The sequence below is a fragment of the Cyprinus carpio genome, chromosome A23, assembly GCF_018340385.1.
Source record: "Cyprinus carpio isolate SPL01 chromosome A23, ASM1834038v1, whole genome shotgun sequence".
In the NCBI taxonomy this organism is placed as follows: Eukaryota; Metazoa; Chordata; class Actinopteri; order Cypriniformes; family Cyprinidae; genus Cyprinus; species Cyprinus carpio.
In genome coordinates this window covers 15,129,097-15,149,783 of record NC_056594.1, presented here as the reverse complement: position 1 = coordinate 15,149,783, position 20,687 = coordinate 15,129,097, and the positions used below count along the sequence as shown (strand labels likewise).

Sequence of the window (20,687 nt, the reverse complement as noted above, 5' to 3'; positions counted from 1 at the left end):
TAAATATTGATCATTATTTTGCTACGAGTTGAATTTGTGTTCTGAAATTAGTTGGTTTTGTGTTCTGAAATTCAGCAGTCAACGTGAGTGGTTAAAACAATTCATAGTGGTTATTGCGTTGATTTTCTTAAATATACTGACAATTTTTCTAATTAATAGTAATAATAACATTGTATTATATGATAAATATATTTATTTTTGATACAAATTTTATTTTATATCTTGAGCTAAATATTGATCATTATTTTGCTACGAGTTGAATTTGTGTTTGTGAGGTCATGCCATTTATAATATTAGTAATTTATTTTTGATTCGACTAAGTCTGCAAGGTTTGTGAAATTAAATATCCATTAGTCATTCAAAGATTTGTTTAAATGATATAAATGTGTATTTGCTGGAAAACAAGGCAATACCGTATATATTGATATACAGTAGTTTGATACGAGCATATCTAAAAAATAAAGCGGAGGACACAGACTGAGCTGCTGCGGAGAAAGTGCTACATCCAGTTTGTTCTAAACATGTGACTAGCTTTATATTAAGGGCTTTAAAAACTCAAGATAGATTATGTTTTGTTTTTTGTTTCGTTACATATTTTTGGATGTGGGATGTGGATGTTATTCTCGCTGTTTTTGTGTTTTTTATGTGATGTTGTGTTTTTTTTTTTTGTGTTTTTTATATTTCACTGGTATACTCTCCATTTGCAAATGTTAGAATGTCATGGAAATATTTCCATTTTGCTGTCAGAAATTTATAAGCCCTCTGTTTTGCGATTCTCCACTAAGCTTCATAGACTTCATTTAGAACGAGCGCCACTCTTCTAAACTCTCAAAGTCTGCAGTCTTTATTCATTGGCCTATGTTTAACTGGTGATCTGTAAAATTAGTTCAGCTTCCTGGACTTTCCCGTTTCCACTGGCATGAATGATGATTTATTCTAACATGTCTGCTGGTCCTGATTGAAACTGAAGAGGTGTCGTACACTCACTTACATTCTTACACACTGACATAATATGCTGCTCTGAACCTGATGGTTTTTTCTCTTGTGTAGAAGTATGTTTGTGTATGCTTGCAAGCACATTATTGTCACACTTTATGTACAGTGCTGACATGAACTTGGCTGTGCTTCAAGAATTCAGAATAAGATCAGTTTGAAAATCACATAAATAGTTCACAGTCCACATATATAGGAGTGTGTTTGTGTGTGTACATAGCACGTGTCCCATGCTGTTTTGCAGAGTGTAGTGTGACGCTCTAAGGTCTAAGATCAGAAATCTGCCCATTCCTTCCTTTCGTTGAGGAGCTGTCAGTATATGAGGCAGCACCTGCCATCTGGTGCTACAGAAATAGACCGGGCACTCCGGACATCTTCTTGGCAGTTGGACAGTTTAGCTTTTCTAGTGATTTCTCCAGTGCTGGATGATGATAATCATTCAGTCCTCATCTGAGCACATTTTCCCGCATTGATCACATTGAATATTATGAAATAATACTATCATTTAAAATTGCTACCATCTATTTTAATAAATTTTAATTCTATAGTGATTTATTCCTGCAATGGCAAAGCTGAATTTTCAGTCTTCAGTGTCACATGATCCTTCAGAAATCATAACATGCTGATTTGGTGCTCAAGATGCATTTCTCTTGCATTTATCATCAATATCAAAAACAGTTGTGCTGCTTAATATTTTTGTGGAAACTATGATACATTTTTTCAGGACTATTTGAAGAACAAAGTTCTAAAAAAACAACAACTTTTTTTCAAACAAATTTTTGGCTAGCAATTTAAGTCTTTACTGTCACTTTTGATCAAATTAATGCATCATTGCTGAAAATAAGTAATCATATATATCATGAAATAATATTTTTTGTTTTAGTTTTTGTTATTAGATTAGATTATCCATAACAAATGATTAAACTTGGCATTTGTGCAAAAGGTTTTTGTTATTAGATTAGATTATCCATAACAAATGATTAAACTTGGCATTTGTGCAAAAGCGTTGTTATTGTTTTTAATTAAATAGTCCCTAAGCATTCCTACCCTACCTACGTGTATTTTCTCATGTTGTGGTTCTCTCTCATATGATAACTCATGACCTCATGTTTTGTAGAGGGCCTGGCTTTCTCTGGCTGTGGTGCTTGAGCTCAGTATTGTTCTTCAGCCTTCCTGTTTTCATTCTCTTTCACCAAGCGTCATGAAAACTGTGTGTACGGCATGCTGAGACTTCTTAAATGCAGTAACTGAGCCCAGTACTGCTCAGAAATGAGGAGATGAGCTTAATGCACATTACAGGCTCTGTTTGTATCCTCCAATGCCCTTGCTCAAAACCGTTCTCAGATTGCACAGTCTGATGGATGGCAGATATTATTGTTGTGATATCATACAGTTGGATGCTGTTTATGAGGAACTTGCAGTGCTATGAGGAAGTCACACTTTTTTTTTTTTTTTGAACCACAACATCTGTGTCCAAGTTTTTTTTCATTGCTCAGTGAAATATTGCACTGATATGCAAATACTTTATCCCAATCTTTAAGCCACAGATCACTTTGTTGGCACGGAGGTCAATGTATTATTGTGTTCCTCACATTTGAAATGTCTAAAGAAGATTATCAATCTACTCAAGGGTTTGTGGGCACAGCCAGTGTGGTTGAATCTGCTGTACACTCTTAGCAGTTGCTAGATTCATGATGATGATTGATTGTGGTTGCTTTTGATCTTCAGCACCTGTGAGAAGAATGTGAAGCCTGTGTTTTGCTCTCTGCTGCCTCTACAGGCAGATGGGTGTGCAGTTCATAGATCATTCCAGATGGGAACACACTGTCCTCTTTAAGCTTGCCTCTTTATGATACAGCAGGGCAGATCAGTGTCTGCAGATGCCATTCTGGATGTAATTCTTAGCAGGTGGAAATAAATTTTGCTATCTCAGTGTTGGTATTAATTTATTAGAAAAATATAAATTGTACAGTAACTGCTCTATACACACTTGCAGGGAGAAGTATTTTATTTTAAATTATTCTATTTTTAGTCTATTGTTTTGTTGTTTATTTTTACATTTTAAAATAATTTGTATTGTTATTTTTAAATTTTTAAATTATTTTTATTGTTTTGTTGTAAGTTTTATATTCATTTTATTTTTAATTTTACAAATGTAAATTTATTTTCGTTTTTGTCCAACATAAATTGGCTAATTGTAAAAACCTGCATTGCATTTCAAATCCAACAGTTAGTCAATAGTACAGAAACTGTTCTGAAACAGGGCTGAACCGAAACGTTTCTGCAGGCTGCTAAAATTTCCTTTCCCTGCTGTGATGCAGCTTGTTCTCATATGGTACTCCGGAGGATATATTTCAATACTTGAATGCCTGTTTTTGTTTGTTTGGGTAATAATTCTGACTTTTTAAATCCACTGCAGGCTGTTAACAGTGGATATTGATTTGCCTGTGGTTTAAAGAGCAAAGTCTCATGGGGTCTGAAGCTAGAGACACATATTCCACCGCATTAGGCCAGGCTATTCTCAGGTCATCTCACACTATCTGAAATAAGCCCAGGTTTATCCTCACATCTGAAAGTTGATATGCTTTGAGCAGCCTGATGGGTTTTTCATTCTTTCATCTAAGCTTTTCCTGTGCACATGCAGGCCAGGTGGCGCAGTCTGCTAACTCATTTAAAATCCCTCCTGCTTGAGTTTCCTACAGTGATGAAAGCCATTAGTCTTTGTGCATCAGTACCCTGGCATTCTAGCAGGAAAACCACCATGTGCGTTTTTGTGTTTTTGCTGTGCCAGCTTTATCCACCCTTGAGCTGGTTTGTCAATTGAAAGTAAGAATTTGCATAATTGTTTCTGTCTGGAATATCCTGCCGAACCAGTGTTTTGTTTGTGCGTGCAAGTGAGTTAAACATCCAATCAGACTTTGTTTTTGACAATCACATGGTTTAAGCTGGCATCAGCTGGAGAGGTTCGGGGATTGGGGTCAGGACTTTGTTTGGGAGGAGTGAATAGCATGTTTAGTTTTGTGTTTGCATAATGAGCGGCTCTCCATTGGCTGATGGGTTGTGGTCTGCTGAAGTGTTTTGTCCAAACATAATTGGATGGATTGAGAGGTTGTTTTGAGTTTATTCACTCATTTCAACCACCTCTGTACCAATTAGCCTCATGTTAGCTTCTAACTGTCATTCACAGCTTTGAGGATGTTGGCATGACTAGACTATCCTTAGCCAGCTGATGTTGTTTATTTTCAGATATGAACATAAAATGGGTTGTTTAGGCTATTTTTAGGCTTATTAAGTACACCGTATTTCCTGTGGACTTTGACTTTACTGAATATATGTCATTTAATATTAATTTATTTTTAGTCCATTTTACACTCCCTTATGACACTGTTTGTTTCAGCTCTTATTAGGTATTGCATACATAAAGGATATTTGCACACTATGCAGGGAATGTGCTGTATACTGTATGTGTCACTTACCTCTATGCTTGGCTCACTGTTGATGTATATTGAATCTTCTCAGGCCTAACGTCTGGTTTAATGTCTAATTTACAAATCCTTATGCTTTCATTTGGAGTCTTCTACATGTTGAGCCAGATTTAAGGGATTTTAAACCATGAATATGTGAATTTTTAACAGTCTAATGGCATTACAGTTGTCACATAATTTTGTTTTGTATTTCAAGCCTGAAAATGAAAACAAGGCACATGTGTTTAAGGAAGCAGTACAAAATTAAATCGAACAACACAGATGATGGTTCTTATTTCTGGTCGTCATGGTAACAGACATAACTTTTGCTATGGCTTGCACGAGCAGTGCTGATGTAGGAGACATTAGCCCCTTTCACACATACAGACTTTACTGGTAAATTACCGTTAAGAGATCATGTGTGAACAGGACCTTTTCAAAAATAACGGTAAATTTGTTACAGCAATTTACCGGTATGAGAAGTTGTAATATTACCAGTAAATTACAGACAGTCTGCTTTTTTAATACAAGTTTTAAATTCAAGTTTATTTGTATACTGCTATTCACAATACAAATAGTTGCAAAGCAGCTTTACAGAAAATTAAGTTTCTACAATATATTTAATAGTAGCTTGTCAGTGGTGACTATGTCTGATGATGTCTGACTATGATCTGCTCTGTGTGAATGCAGATATTTACTGGTACGAGCATGTACAAGTTCAGAACGCTCTGACTTAAGACATCTACTCTGGGCCAATCCAGAGCCATTGAAATTCAATATTCACATTCAGTGAATAACATTTTGACGCAGATGACACATTTACGCTGCGCTGTGTATTTTGGTTTGAAGTCGCCGATGTCTCTCGGCCAAAAGCAGCTGCATGAATGTGAATGTTTGACACAATGAAAACATCAACAAAAATACTGACTGCGTATGACCATCCATGTTTACAAACACAACACCGGGACACGCAGCAGTTTAGAGGTCATTTCTGGTTAATGATTTCACAGAATTTACCGGTAATTTGAAATCGACGTGTGAACGGTACATTACCGGTAAAAAGACGCAAAATTGTGTCCTGTGTGAACAGTGCATTTTTGTATTTAACAGTAAAGTTGCTCTGGTAATTTTACTGCAATTTACTGGTATTACTGTGTGGAAGGGGCTATTGATAGAACAGCAACATAAGATAATTAGAACTCTTTGTGTTTTCTTTTAATGCGTGTGTGTTTCCTTTATCAGTTTTTTTTAAGGGATTTTAATTAATACATAACTGCAAGTGCTTATATGAGCTTTGAATACAAAATCCTTTTGCATTTACTCTTTCAATTGTAAATAGCAGAATGAAACCTGTCTGCATCATAAGGCATAGTACAAGCTCTAGAACGATACATAAACAGACCTGAGTGACACACATGTGCAAGGCTTGCCGTTTGTCCACCTGTCTTTCGGCCCCCGTGTTGATCTTCCCATCTCATCAGTGTTCTGATATGACTGGTGAACACAGTGCATGATGGGAGAGGCCTTTATAGTCCCTCTATGCATTTTGTTCCAGGAAAAATGGGTATAATGACTGCAGTAATGTAAATCCCTGTGTGTTTTACCCACTGCTCCAGTTTCCATTTGGCCTTAGGTCAGAGGTGTAATCACTCTTTATTTAGCCTCTGTTTCTCCTGAATGACACAGGCCTGTCCTCCGTCACATTGACCATGTGAGGATGCAGGACTTGAGGAAAGGATCTGCTTTCACAAACCTGGGAACGTATTGGTTGTGTTTCCAAACAGACACACAACTAATCGGCTTTCTGAGAAAGAGGCCTTCTCCATGAAAACTAGTAAAGCTAGATTGTGTAGTATAAAGTAAAGTTAAAATCTTGATCTTGATAAGATCTTATTTTTTTTGTTGGCCTTTTGATATTTAATATCTCAATATTTATGTATTTCCTTTGAAATGGCTTATGCTAGCTTTGATGTTAACTGCTAGAATCCTCATAAAAACTAAAACAAAAAAAGGTTAAATTCAAAGTTTAATGCAAGAAAATTTGTCTGAAGTCAAGTTCAAAATAATCAAGTTCACACAATTGTTCCATAATTGAACTTAAGAAAGAATGATTTTTAATCAAATGAAACTTTTAATCAGAATTTTTAACCTATTTACAACTATTTTTGTAAATAGTTTAAACTGATTCACATAAATAATTGAACTTGCCAACTCTATTGCAATTTTTGCTATATATGTTTAAATCAGTCTTATATCTGTTATACTCATGAGACGAGCCTAATGTCCAAATATGTCTGTTAATATGCCTAAATATGGCTATTGATATGCCTGTGCAAAAACAAAAAAAGGCTTTTAAGTTTAAACACCCAGTATTTAGAAAACAGTACGTGGAAAGGAGGATACTCCTAGTGTGCATCTGATGGACACTTAACTATCCCATGAGGCCACAAGAGAGTGAGTCATGAGTGGCGGAGAAGTGGTGCAGCTGACATCATAGGTCACGTGACAATGCAAATTAATTGCATTCATACTGCAAACATACATTCTGTATAGAACATACTTTTTAAATAGTCTTTTAGCAATTCTTTGTCAAATGTACTACCTACTCTGGCAGTACGTGATATGACGCAGCTAAGGAGTAACACATGAAATCATTATGATATTATCTCACCAGCGTTCAAATAGTCCTGTATATTGAATATTCCTTATATACTTTCTAGTCTCATATTCGACTTGTATCTTTCAGAAAGAAGTGGCTCAGTACCCAGCCATCCCCTCTCATTTGCACTGAATAATAGATGAATACTTTGAGATTTGCCAGTGTCCCAGAGGTGCTGCTGGGGGATTTAGTCATTGCAGGGGGCTCAAACGTCCTCAACTGCAGAGAGCCTCATGCTTAATTAGACCGATGACTTTTTATGTATAATCCACACCTCTTTCATTTCATTCTTCCATCCACCCATGCTTTGGAGAGGAAAAAAACACCACAGTTCTCTATTTCTGGGCTGATGGTTCATTTTTATTGCAGTGGGAACAAGAAAAGTTGTTATGTTGTTGTTTGGTTTGTTGCTAAGACAGCAGCGGGTGCATCCCATTCGTCAGTCTCTTTCTGTTTTTTTCCGCCCACCCAGCCAACTGACCTCACCACCCTGCGCTCTGCTGGTGGAATGCGTTCGTCTGGATCGAATCAAGGCCTGAATGCACTCAGGAGCCCTGCCAGTCAACTCCGAGTCAGTTGAGGGGACTGCAGCAGCAGCTGGCTTTCTGATACCTATAAATATCCTACAGTAGATTCCTGCGGTCCCACAGCCTTTTGGGCCGCTCACTCCCTGGCTTATCATTCTGATGGTGTGATGGTGGTGAGACGAGGGTCGGGCTGAATGTTTGGGACACGCCAAATACCAGACAAGCCTGTAGATTCCTATTTATTAAGACTGCAGGGATATGTAGCGACCTGCCGAGAGCAGGGTGGACAGTATGTGTGAGATCTGTCAGTGAAAACAGGAAGAGTTAAATTTGGAAAAATGGGAAGAATTATGGTAGGTCACATGCAATAGATGAACCTGCTGATCCCACACAAAAACATTTTTGAGTCAGTTTTTTATTATTTTAATTTTTTTTACACTGGCCTTGTCATGAACGTGTCCTCTCTCAATTTTTGAAATCAAAAATACCCCCCAAACAAGTGCTTTACAGTGGTTGTGGAGCAGTTATGCACATGTGACTCTTTCATTTCATTCAATCAGAGGAATGGAAATGTTGGAAATTTTACATGTTGGTTTAGCTATAGTGGTGATTTATGGTGTTTTTTCAGAACTGATCCGATTTTCAAAATTCTGAGTATCTGCCGATACCGATCCAATCCGATACCACCGCAGTTTTTTTTGTAAATCAGTGTAGAATTTCTATACTTCTCTGTGTTGATCTGATTGTCACTCTTTTGTGTTAAACACAATCTACTACATAAAGACAACTTCATTTTAATGAAAAATAACAAATGAAAGAATATATAATCATAATTTATGACAAAAAAACTATTATAAACTACGTTAGTGGATAATTCAGCAGCAAAAGATACTCTAGAAAAATCACGAGTGCACAATAATTTTATAAATCTAGTGAAATATTTTTATTTACAAATAAAAGTGAATGTCTAAATCTGGTCAAATATTACACATTGCTCTTTGTATTGTTGTAAAAAAACATTAATGAAAAAAACAAGTGAAAATCTGGAGATTGATTTGGGCAATCTAAGACATTTCTTTGCCCTGATAAAGCCCTTGACTGAACTGGCAGGGTGTTTTGGGTCATTGTCCTGATCCATATGATGAAGTGCTTTTCTAATGAGATGATTTTTTGGTGGCATTTTCTTGAATATTGGTAGCCAAGATGATTTTGTATCATTCTGCTACTGCCATCATACATTAAGTCATCATTAAAATGTTCTAGAGACAGCCATGCATGCCCATGCCATGACACCACCTCCACCAAGCTTCTACAGATGAGGGTTGAAATGCTTAGGATCATTTGCAGTTCCCTTTTTTCATCCACACTTTTGCTTTCCAATCACTTAGATAAAGGTTAATCGTTGTCTCATCAGTCCATCAACTCAGTTCCAAAACTCTACTGGCTCCCATTTGTGAAGAATCGTGCCTTTCTATTTTTGGTGCTGATCAGAGGTTTGCATCTTGCTGTGTAGCTTCTGTAATTCTGTGTCAAATTCTCCTGCGGACTGTAGATGGACAGAGCATCACCCCAGCTTTCTGGAGGTTTTTGGTGATTTTACAGACATGTATTTTAGGGTTCATTTTCACAGCTTTTATGATTTGTCTGACATCAACCACTGTTGTTTTTCTCAGCCGATCAGGTCGTCGTTGGTTGCAGATGTTGCCGGTAGTTTCCAAGCTCTTGATTTCTCCATGCCCTTTGTTTTTCCTATAGTTCTTATTGACTTCCTCTTTTCTTTTAGCATCCAAATTGCTTGCTTTTCTTTCAGAGTCAGCTTCCTTGTCTTCATCCTGGTTTGTGTGTCATCATTGAATGCAAGACTTAGAATGCAGAAACAATGGCTATAACTGATAAGACACATTCCCTGCTTTTAATATCTGACGAATTAATGCAACAGGACACAGCTGAACACTTAGAAAGACCTGTGAGGCAACTGTTCCAATACTTATGCTCACATCAGATAGGGAATGCTGATCTTCTTAGCTGGTAAAACATCTTTGCGTTGAATCACCCAATAATAAAATGTGACATTCTGTAGTTTTGTCTCATATTCATCTTTTAATCATATTTACAGATTTCTTGACTCCACAGCAAAGAGAACAGGGTGCTGTATATATACTGTATACATTACTTATTTTTTTAAATGATAAATTTATAAGCATAATCTAAATAAATGAGAAGCATAAAAGCCATCTTGCCACCTTGCACTTTTATTGGTCAGTCACTAGCGGGGAAAAACATACTGATTATCGCTGTCTTTTGCAGCTATTTTGAACCCCAAGAACCCAAAGGAACCACCCAAATCTTTCAGCTTTGACTACTCATACTGGTCTCACACCTCAGTAAGTCTCATTTTCTCTCTCTTTCTCCTTCTGTCCTATTTTCTGCTCTTTTTGCTTTTTCTCCTGGCTCAGTGGATGATAAAATGTGCATGTGGTCAGATTTACAGCTGTAATTAATCATCAAAATCTGTATTAACGTGTTTTGTTCTCTTTTCTTCATTTCTCTGCTAGCCGGACGACCCTTGCTTTGCGTCACAGAGCCTTGTGTTCAATGACATTGGGAAGGAAATGTTGCAGCATGCTTTTGAGGGATATAATGTCTGTATTTTCGCCTACGGCCAGACTGGAGCTGGCAAGTCCTACACCATGATGGGAAAGCAAGAGGAAGGACAGGAAGGCATTATTCCTCTGGTATGTATGTAATATCACAGCTTAAGTATCACCTTAATGTATCCAAAGTAATAGACATTCTTAAGAGCTCAGCAGTGGCTGAGATGTTTCTGATCTCTAAACAGACATTGCCAGAAGACATTAGCGCTCCGTCTACCACATCCAGCAGGGGTAGAGTTATTTGCCCTCTGTATCGATCGCTCTCTCTCTCTCCTCCCTAATGTGCTCTTTTTGTCCCCTCCCAGCTCTGTGAAGATCTCTTTGAGAAAATCAATGACAATAGCAATGAGGAGATCTCGTACTCGGTGGAGGTGAGCAGCAGACATATCTTGACTCCTCAGTCCATTCCTGTGACTCGCTTAACAGCTTTGCATCTATTGAAATGCACTTAACAGCTTTGCATCTATTGAAATGCACTTAACAGCTTTGCATCTATTGAAATGCACTTAACAGCTTTCCATCTATTGAAATGCTGTTTTTGTTGTGTTACCTCAAAGCGTTAAACTCAGCAGTGGTGGGTGATGCGTTTGTTCAGAGCCCACTAAAGTGTTCAGTAATTGAGGGCTAAACATGTTCGGTTACAAATTGACTATGGTATTAAATATGCTGTAAATATTTTTGGCAACATGTGGCATAGATTTTTATAAAATATATACTTTAATCTCAGGTTATATATTCTAAGGCTATATGTATCTCAAGTTAAATCTGATTTTTATATGCTCATTGTAGGTGGCTTATATGGAGATATACTGTGAGCGGGTGAGAGACCTGCTAAACCCTAAGAATAAAGGGAACCTGCGTGTCAGGGAACATCCTCTACTTGGGCCGTATGTTGAAGACCTCTCGAAACTGGCCGTCACGTCTTACACAGACATAGCTGACCTCATGGATGCCGGTAACAAAGCCAGGTGAGAGAGAGAAAAAATTGTTATGACTTATAAGTTGCTATTTTATGTGGGCAATGTAGAACATTAAGTTTTTTTTTCACTTTGGATGATGGTGTTGAAGGATTTTGGTTTGACTTTTTGTCAAGGGGGAAATGGAGAAGTGTTGTTGTGTTTCGTCCAGTGATACTCTGACTGATAGTCATGTATAAATGCGACTCTTGGGAAGGAGTAACACGCTTCTAATCCTCCCATGCTGATTCCCGGGGTTTATTTGTGGAGAATGTGACGTGTAAAGCCTGTTTCTCTCGAGAGCATATCCAGCACATGAGCTGTGTTGATGTCTTAGTACTGCACTTACTAGCGCTTTCCAGGATTATTCTCTCACACTCTGTTGATAAGCATCTAGAACTGTCTATGAACTTCCAGAGCAGCCTGTCAAACTTTTTCACGCAAATAAAGAGATTATTGGTGGATAAACAGAAAAGAACTGCAGTAAAATAGCATACAATACCATATTAAAGTATTTTTATATATATATATATATATATATATATATATATATATTGTTATGATTCTAACATTGCAAAGCCATTTAAATAATCATTCTTGATGTTTTAATTGTACTTTAATGTGAGAGGGACAATGGAAGATTTAACTGAATTTCAACTGTTAACTGTTAATGCATAATTTCTTAATTTTTATTTATTTATTGTTTTTCCTCATAAATTTACTTTGACATCCGGATTCAATCTTTATTTTTATTTTTTTTTGTTATGCATATTTTTATTTATTTTATATTTTATTTATTCTTCACAAAATTACTGTGAGTTCAAGGTTTTATAGTATTCAGCTATACACAGATGTTAAATATAATGTCAAGAAATGTAATACGATACTATTACATTATGTAATATCCATTGATTTACATTGTACTAAATTATAAATTTGCTTTACTCAAATAATTATATGTATGTGACACCTGTGACACGCATTTTGCTCTCTGTATCCTCAGAACTGTTGCAGCCACCAACATGAATGAGACAAGCAGCCGCTCTCACGCAGTCTTCACTATTGTTTTCACTCAGAAGAAGTATGACAGCGAGACAGACCTGTCCACAGAGAAGGTTAGATATTTAACACCCATCCACAGCCATTATGACATTTCACAAAGCTCAGATTCGTCCTGCAACCCAAAGTCAGCAAATCCTGTACCAAGTAGAAAGGAAAACCGAGAGAAAGAGACCCGTCCCACTCATCCTGTGTTTGTGGGGCTCATTGTGTAATTGCTGCTGACACAAAGACCTCTCTATGAGGTCCAAGGACACAACGGGTATTGTACAGAGCTATTACATTAGATTCACTACACAGGTCTCGCCTCAGCCCTCGCTCTAATATTACTTATCCAGTTTGTCAGCGGCACCGCTCTAGTACGATAAAATGAAAAGATTACCCAAGCATCCTTTAGCACAATTAGTATTGCATGCATGCACCACTGATTTTACAAGTGCCCTAAAATGATTGGATGATTGAACTATTTAGTTAAATGATTAATGCAACAGGATTTACAAGTGCTTTCTGAATCAGTTCAATTGAATCATCAGAACTATTCATTTGGGTGTCACTATATCAAAAATATGTATATGATTGTATTCCTAATAGACATGTGAGAAGAAAACACTCCCACGTTCGTAGTATGCCTTACTGAAGAGATTTCTTTTGTGTCTTATTTTAGCATGTGTTGATCAGCCTGAAAGTATCTCTGCTGTCTGGTTTCAGGTCAGCAAAATCAGCCTGGTGGATCTGGCAGGAAGTGAGCGTGCTGACTCAACAGGGGCCAAAGGAACCAGGCTGAAGGTACAGAGTAATTTTACAGCCTCTCTAGAACTCCACAACCGCCTGCCATGTGTAAAACTGACTGCACTCTCCTCCACACACTACAAATATTCTGAAAATGTGACATGCATGACTGAACATAAAACACTCAAAACAAAAATATGCATCACCGCTATTTTAAGGTCTTTTTGTTTTGACTATAAACATATATTAAGCTGAGATGTATGAAATTTGATGTGATCAAAAATCTGACTATTCATTTTTCCCCCACCTGTTTGTGCTTCTTAGGAGGGAGCAAACATCAATAAATCTCTAACTACACTAGGAAAGGTTATTTCAGCGCTGGCTGAGGTGGTGAGTATTATTAATAAAACCTGTGTCTCTCTCTCTGTCTGTTTGCTTGCATGTCTTCAGTACTATAACTCTGTGTGCTGTCTGTCTCTCTCCTGGCAATGCTTCCCTACCCAGGATAACTGTACCAGCAAGGTAATCTTTCCCGGTGTATGGTCACTAACCACTGAACGGTCTCTATCTAAACCTATCAACCTTTATCCATGTAACCTGTCTTATTCCAGTCTTGATGTCTCATACGTCAAGTCATTTCCTGAACCCCCTTCATTATTACAGCAGAGGCTGTATTTACATGCTACATTCCAACATGTTTACCGGCTGTTTTGAAACAGAGCAAGAAGAAAAAGAAGACAGACTTCATTCCTTACCGAGACTCCGTGTTGACATGGCTGCTCAGAGAGAATTTAGGTATGGACGATGATCCATAATGATTATAAATTATTTTATCTACTATGATACATGGATATTATAAACCAGCATTTAAAAATAGAATGGATTTCAAAATAACAAAAACAATTATCTATGTAATATGATTTCACCCACTTCATTATTTAAAACAAAAATATTTTTACCGAAATAATATTAATAAATATTACATTAAAATATTGCTGAGATTTACCAAAACTAATTTGAATAATCAATGTAATTTACTAAAGCTAATTTGTGTTTTTTTTTTTAATGGTCAGTGGAAGGTGCATCCTTTAAACTCACTGGCCTTTCTTAGATCAATATTCCATTACTTAGTGTTTCTAATTGTTTGCATAATTGTGCTTGTTCACCAGGAGGGAACTCAAGGACAGCTATGGTGGCCGCCCTGAGTCCTGCTGACATTAACTACGATGAAACTCTTAGCACACTCAGGTAAGAATTCACATCTAACTCGCACTTCCCATTAAGCAGCAGTTTCAGACTTTAATTCTTAGATGGTCTTGAGTGTGATAAGGGTACTCTTGTGATGTCAGTGGCTATTTGGATCATTGTCATTGTTTGCTCATTCACAGATATGCAGACAGAGCCAAGCAAATCAAGTGCAATGCTGTCATCAACGAGGACCCCAACAACAGACTGGTGCGGGAGCTGAAGGACGAGGTGACGCGTCTAAAGGAGCTGCTCCGTGCCCAGGGCCTTGGGGACATTCTGGACAGTAAGTCGAGGCACAGTGCCCCCAGTTGCTTCTTCTATACATGCCAATTGCCAGGCATTTAGGAGGTCACTTACTGTGATCACAAGTTGCAAATTCTTCAGCTCTGATGCTGCAGTCTTGCCCAGCCTACATTGTCTTCATGTTGTTCCTTTTAAATCTTCATTGAACCATTTCATCAACATGCGATGGAGATTAGGGATATGATGGTTAGAAATTACAATATTGTTTTCCAAAATGCCAATCTTGTTACTTCATGTCCAGTTTCACAAGTCAAGTGTTTCCATCTCATGTTTGTCCTCACAGTGTTTTGTCTAGTCAAATCTAACTGCCTCAGTCAGTCATTCCTCTACTAGTCCTCTCGACTCTGACCTTTCAACCTTCTCCTGTTCTTCCTGCTTCCCTTCAGTCAAGCCAATGGGGGATGATTACCTTGGAAGTGGAAGCAAATGTGTGTATACGCTTGACGGGGCCGCATCTTCTCGCTCTCCCCTTTTGTTACCAGTAGCCTTTTCATCGCTTCTGGAATTCAAACGTGTCAGCTTTGCATGTCTCCGTTATTTTTTTTACTGCAAGGAATCCCAGGCATACAACAGATTAATATGAGATGGATTGGATGGGTTAGATTGCCACTGGCAGACTTTATGCTTGCTCTTACCCTTTGATTGACCGTCTGGCATGGTGCAGTCTTAATGGCAGGCTTTTCTCCAAATAAGCCTAAGCCCAACCCCACCCCACAGCACGATACATCTGATAGACTGCATCTGGAAGCACTTAAAGGGATAGTTCACCCCGAAATAAACATTTTGTTATCATTAAATATTTCACAAGAATGTCCTAGCTTCAATTCCATACAAGGAAAGGTAATTTCCTAAATACAGTATAATATGTATCATAAAAGTTGTCCATATGAGCCATACGATTTTATTTTCAGTAAGTCGCTTTGTGTAATGAACAAACCAAATGGACAAAATGTTATTTACAATTAAAAAAAGAAAATCAGTTTTGGGCTTTTTCAAAAAATTCTGCTTAATGTCTGTTTGGTTAAGAAGCAGATTTTTATATAATATTAATATACACATGGATTTTGTCTTGATCCATTTGGTTCTCCATTTGGTTTGTTCATTACACAAAGCTACTGACTTAAAATATAGTTGTATGGCTTATATGAAAGTTATACTGTTTGGAATGACAACGATAAATGATCATAATCTTTAGGTGTACTATCCCTTTAATATCAATCTTTTTAATCTGATTATATTTTGTTCATTTAGCTGTTATCGTCCTTTAATGGAATCTACCTCTTTTTTTCTTCTGCCTAGCGAGGTTTTATTGTGCCATTTAACTGTTTATTGCAGGTCACACTATTAACGATGTTAAAACAATGATCTATCAGGCAAAAGGTGCATGTTTTCATGTTTTCTTACATTTGCAGAATAGCAGTTGCAGTGGTAGTGTAAGAATAGGTAGCTGCTTTAGTCCAAGTGCATCTGAATCCTTTTCCTTCCCTGTTCTTCGTATCCTTTTTAATATGCAAGGTCGGTGTACCTTTTTAAAAGCTGCAGAACCGAATCATTCTTGATATGCGCTGAGAGATGAATGCACACTGTGCTTTCTACCGCTACAGCCATATGGCGCTGGGAAAGCAAACATTTTAATTTGACCGAATTGCTTGCCATGGTCTGTGTGCTCAATCGCATCATCTGAACGCATGAACAGTAATGTAATGCAGTGCTGCTATGCCGCCATGTTGGCCTAGTTGCTTCAGATAAATGAAGTGGGGGAAAAATTCAATAGTGAATATGCAGCAGAAAGCTCGACTGAACTGCGATAAAGCCCCCTGGGAGAGGTTTCGTAAGCACAGTCTAGTCCTAGTCACCGTAGCTGTACCAAAAAGATGTTTTGAAGCGATTTGTGGCAGCCAAACATTGACAGCATCATGATTTAAGAGCGATGTGCCGCGTGGACAAGTCCTTTTATAGCTTGTATCTGCAGCATGTTATCATACTGCTCTTCCAGTCCCCCAAGCCTCCCTCTCCTGGTTTGTGACCTTTATGCAATCCCTCCTTCCCACATCTCTTCTTTCACATCTGAGAAGTGATGTCAGTTTTCACCCAGGTCAGAATCAAGTCGAATTGAATTGTCACATCGTAAGAAGTCATTTATCACATTTAAAAGTGCTTGTAAGATCCACTGCACTGTTTGTAAGTCACATGTTGTTGAATATTACGTAATTTATTTAATATGATGCATATTTATAGCATGCCATTTATTGTCATAATAATGCTTATAATAAGTGCTTGCTTCAAAAATCCTATTCTTAATTAGTACATTTTGAGTAAAAATATTATTCTTAAAAATTATGCAAATATTTTTTATTCTTAAAATGTAATTTAAATTAACCTAAGAAGGTGCATTTTTATAAAATATTAACATCCAGATATTATTTTAAAAATGACAGTTTCAAAAATATGATATATTGTTGTTACATCAATTTGCTTAAAACAAGGCAAATTAACCTAAGAAGCAAAATTGTACAAAATATTATCCACTTATTAAAATATTGTATATAGTGTTTTAAAAATGACAAAATTTCTAAATACTATATACTGTAGTTGAAATTAATATTCTTAAAACATAACAAATTTACATAAGAAGCAAAATTGTAAATGTTAAGACTTAGTTTCTGAGATTGTGTCTTGAATTAACAATCAACATGAAACTGCATCACAGTTTATTTCCATAATCTCATGCATTTCCAAATAAAATTATAATATTCAACAAGACAAAAATTAATGTTGAATTGTTTATTTGTCTTATTTAGTATATTTACTATATTTAGTAAGATTTACAGTTAAAGAATTGCCAATGGAACAAGACAAAATACAGTTAAATTTAAGACGCATTATTTTAAGGATGTTATTGCTGGACAACAAAGGTGATTATGAATAGGATTTTTAAAGTATAATGGATAGAAATGCGTTTTCTATAGAATGACCCGAGGTGAAAACTGTGTCTGACTGGCTGTTTGTTGTAGTCCTTTGATGAGAACTGTGTGTCTTACATTGGTCTTTCCTCCTCTTTGTCCTTTTTCTTTCTTTCTGTCTCCTGTACTCTCTCACATTTCTGTCTCCACCACTTTCGCTTCTTCCTCCCTTGCATCGCCTGTCTCTCCTCTGTGGCTCAGACCTGAAAGATATACACAACAATAAGCATAGACACTTGCTTGCCTCAGAGAACCAACAGCCTGGCCATTTCTCCACAGCACCTATGAGCTGCCTGACAGCCTCTCCGTCCTCAGGCTCTCTGTGCAGCCAGGCAGGGCTCCAGTCCGTCTCAAGCATCCAGGAGCGCATCATGTCTACGCCGGGTGGAGAAGAGGCCATCGAGAGGCTGAAGGTACACAGACAAGCATTTTCCAAAGTCAAGGGCTTAAATGAAAAGCCATTTCCGGGCGTCACAGAGGTTTCCTCTTGAATTAATCCAAACTAATTAGCTAACAAAGAAGATAATGGAGGTGCTTCAGGCACCTGCTGACCTTTTACATTCAAAATGTTGTACTCATACTGATTTGCATGTTCTCATACATATGTATACTCTACTCTGGATCACCATGGCAACCTGAGAGTATTTCAAGGACTTCATCTGTGCTGTTATGCTCTCGTTCTGACAGATTGTGTCTAAATGAATGATATCTGATATACCAGCTGTCTGTGAACACCTATGACCATTATGACATTGTCATGACAAAATTTCATTAGTTGATACATGGGTTGTTAATACCAAGTTTTATTTAAAAGGTTTAATGTTTATATAAACAATACATTTTCAAATGTTTAAGTTAAGTATATGTACATTATTTAAAAAAAAGTCCTACTTTCCCTCCCACCAGTTCACTGAGATTCTCTATGAATGTGTGAGATAGGAAAGGAGGAAAAGTATACATGGCTAGAGCTTCCAGGCATTAGTTTCCATGGTTACAGCAAGTGGCTCACACCAGTGACGTCAACCTCTGACGCTGTTCGGCAGAAAATCAGACAGAAATAGACCTGTTCTTTTTTATCAGCCAAAAATATGGATGTATAATAAAATGTGAGAGCATTAACCTCAGTCAATAATATAATCAGATCGATGTCAGTTTGTCCTGTGTGATTCACATGCTACTCAGTCTATACATCTGTGCATCTGTGATTGCCCTGCATACAATCCATTTCTTACTGATCAATAGTTTGGAATAATTAGGATTTTTGAAAGAAGTAAATACAGTAATATTGTGAAATATTATACTGAAGGTTTGCTTTACCTTCAAAGGAATAAATTATATTTTTATATTAAAACAAATTAAATTACTTTAAATAAAATAATAATATTACCCTGTATTCCCAAAATTGATAGTGTATATGTATATACAGATTTGATATAATGATAATCCAGTTTTCCTAGTCCTCTGTAGTTATCTGGGTTTGTCAGAAGGATCAGCTCACAGGTTTAAAGAAGCCACAGTGTTACTTTCTGCATCAACAGATGGCAGGGGTGTTAACCCTTTAGGAAGGATCTAGGGGGAGCTTCCTGTCCCTTAGGCCAGATGGTTCTGGTCTTCCTCCTGGCCAGGGACAATAAGGGCCAGATACAATAAGGGATAATGAGTGTTGGGCTTCCCATATTTAACTGAGTTTACTGCTCTTGACCCTACGTCAGGCAGTTGTCCCACTGCACACAGACTGGAAACCGAAACCAAAACCAGTTCTTTCAAATTGTAACAATATTTCACAATATTGTTTTTTTCCCACTGTATTTTTGATCAAATAAATTAACCTTGGTGAGAATAAGAGACTTCATTCAAAAACATTAAAAAATCTTCTACATTCTAAAATTTTGAAAGCTAGTGTAGATAATGTATATAGTCTATATCTATATATATATATATATATATATATATATACATATATATATTATCGTGCCAGCAATATTTATCCATTTCAGTCCTTGTTTTATACCTTAAAGCATATATTTCCAAATTATCCTTTGAAATATGCTGACCCTCTTTGTCTCCCATCCTGCAGGAATCAGAGAAGATCATAGCCGAGCTGAATGAGACCTGGGAGGAGAAGCTGAGGAAGACTGAGTCCATCCGTATGGAGAGGTCAGTGAGGGTTTAGGTGCCATCTGGCTCCCTTCCTATTGTTTCTGTGCCCATACCCATAATGCCCACGAGGAGTGTCTGCTATGTGCCTGTATGCTCAGCTGGTGCCAGTCAGTACCAGATTTAAGCAGCTGTCAAATCGCACATAACACACTGACCTCAACACTAACATGCATGTTCAAATATTCAAGAAAGATTTTCCAGATGTCTTTAGTGCTAACTGTTCATAAACTTGTTGTTGAATGTACTGTCATTCAGCATGAGCCTGATGTTTCCCTTCTCTCCCCTCAGAGAGGCACTGCTGGCAGAGATGGGTGTGGCCATACGGGAGGATGGGGGAACCCTGGGTGTCTTCTCTCCTAAAAAGGTATAACACATGTAAACTCCTCTTCATTAATCACCATTTCTGTCTGCATCAGTCACCTCCTTCTCATGCCTTTGTATTTCATCATCCATCATTATTCTTCCATTCCTTTTTTTCTTTTATCGTTTGTTTTGCTTGCCTCTTGCAATGGAATCCTATTAGTTTGGTCCTGATAGACCAACGTCACTGTCTATTGAGGACTTTAGTGTTTATTCTTCTAATCAGGTTTGTAGAATTCAAGTTTTTCCCCTCTAGCAAGCAATTGTTGTGTAATACTGAATAGTTAATATTTTTACACAGCACTTTTAATTTAATTTTACAAACAGATTAATGTACATCACCATCAGTGTGCTGCAGTGTTTCCTGCATCGACATGCAGCGTGACCGATTTTGACAGATTCAAAAACGAATGACTCTCATTAGTCTTAATCAATCAGTTCTTTTAATAAATAGGACAAAAAGTGTTCGCCTTGTGGAATTATTAGTTAAACACATCAGATACTGATTTAACATCTGACTGGATGTTTATATGTCAACATGTAAAGACACCTTTTACAGCAGATTTGTATTGTAATGTTGTATTTTAATAAAAAATGTATAATAAAATAAAA

At 37.1% G+C, this 20,687-nt stretch overlaps 1 protein-coding gene across 19 annotated transcripts in view; it reads left to right on the top strand.

The window, feature by feature from the left end:
* The window catches only part of LOC109074537 (kinesin-like protein KIF1B), a 69,385-nt gene that overhangs the window by 16,988 nt on the left and 31,710 nt on the right, over positions 1 to 20,687 (top strand). For 4 of the 19 annotated variants that reach the window (XM_042713351.1, XM_042713350.1, XM_042713338.1 and 1 more), the window contains exons 3-16: positions 9,951 to 10,027; positions 10,199 to 10,378; positions 10,603 to 10,668; positions 11,087 to 11,265; positions 12,257 to 12,368; positions 13,021 to 13,098; positions 13,366 to 13,431; positions 13,546 to 13,563; positions 13,761 to 13,836; positions 14,211 to 14,289; positions 14,430 to 14,572; positions 17,757 to 17,968; positions 19,633 to 19,712; positions 20,004 to 20,079. In XM_042713351.1, the coding sequence (XP_042569285.1) occupies positions 9,951 to 10,027; positions 10,199 to 10,378; positions 10,603 to 10,668; positions 11,087 to 11,265; positions 12,257 to 12,368; positions 13,021 to 13,098; positions 13,366 to 13,431; positions 13,546 to 13,563; positions 13,761 to 13,836; positions 14,211 to 14,289; positions 14,430 to 14,572; positions 17,757 to 17,968; positions 19,633 to 19,712; positions 20,004 to 20,079 (1,442 nt within the window). Of the gene's footprint in view, positions 1 to 9,950; positions 10,028 to 10,198; positions 10,379 to 10,602; positions 10,669 to 11,086; positions 11,266 to 12,256; positions 12,369 to 13,020; positions 13,099 to 13,365; positions 13,432 to 13,545; positions 13,564 to 13,760; positions 13,837 to 14,210; positions 14,290 to 14,429; positions 14,573 to 14,978; positions 15,021 to 17,756; positions 17,969 to 19,632; positions 19,713 to 20,003; positions 20,080 to 20,687 lie in introns of all 19 variants that reach the window. The other 15 variants (XM_042713347.1, XM_042713345.1, XM_042713343.1 and 12 more) reach the window with 7 other exon arrangements.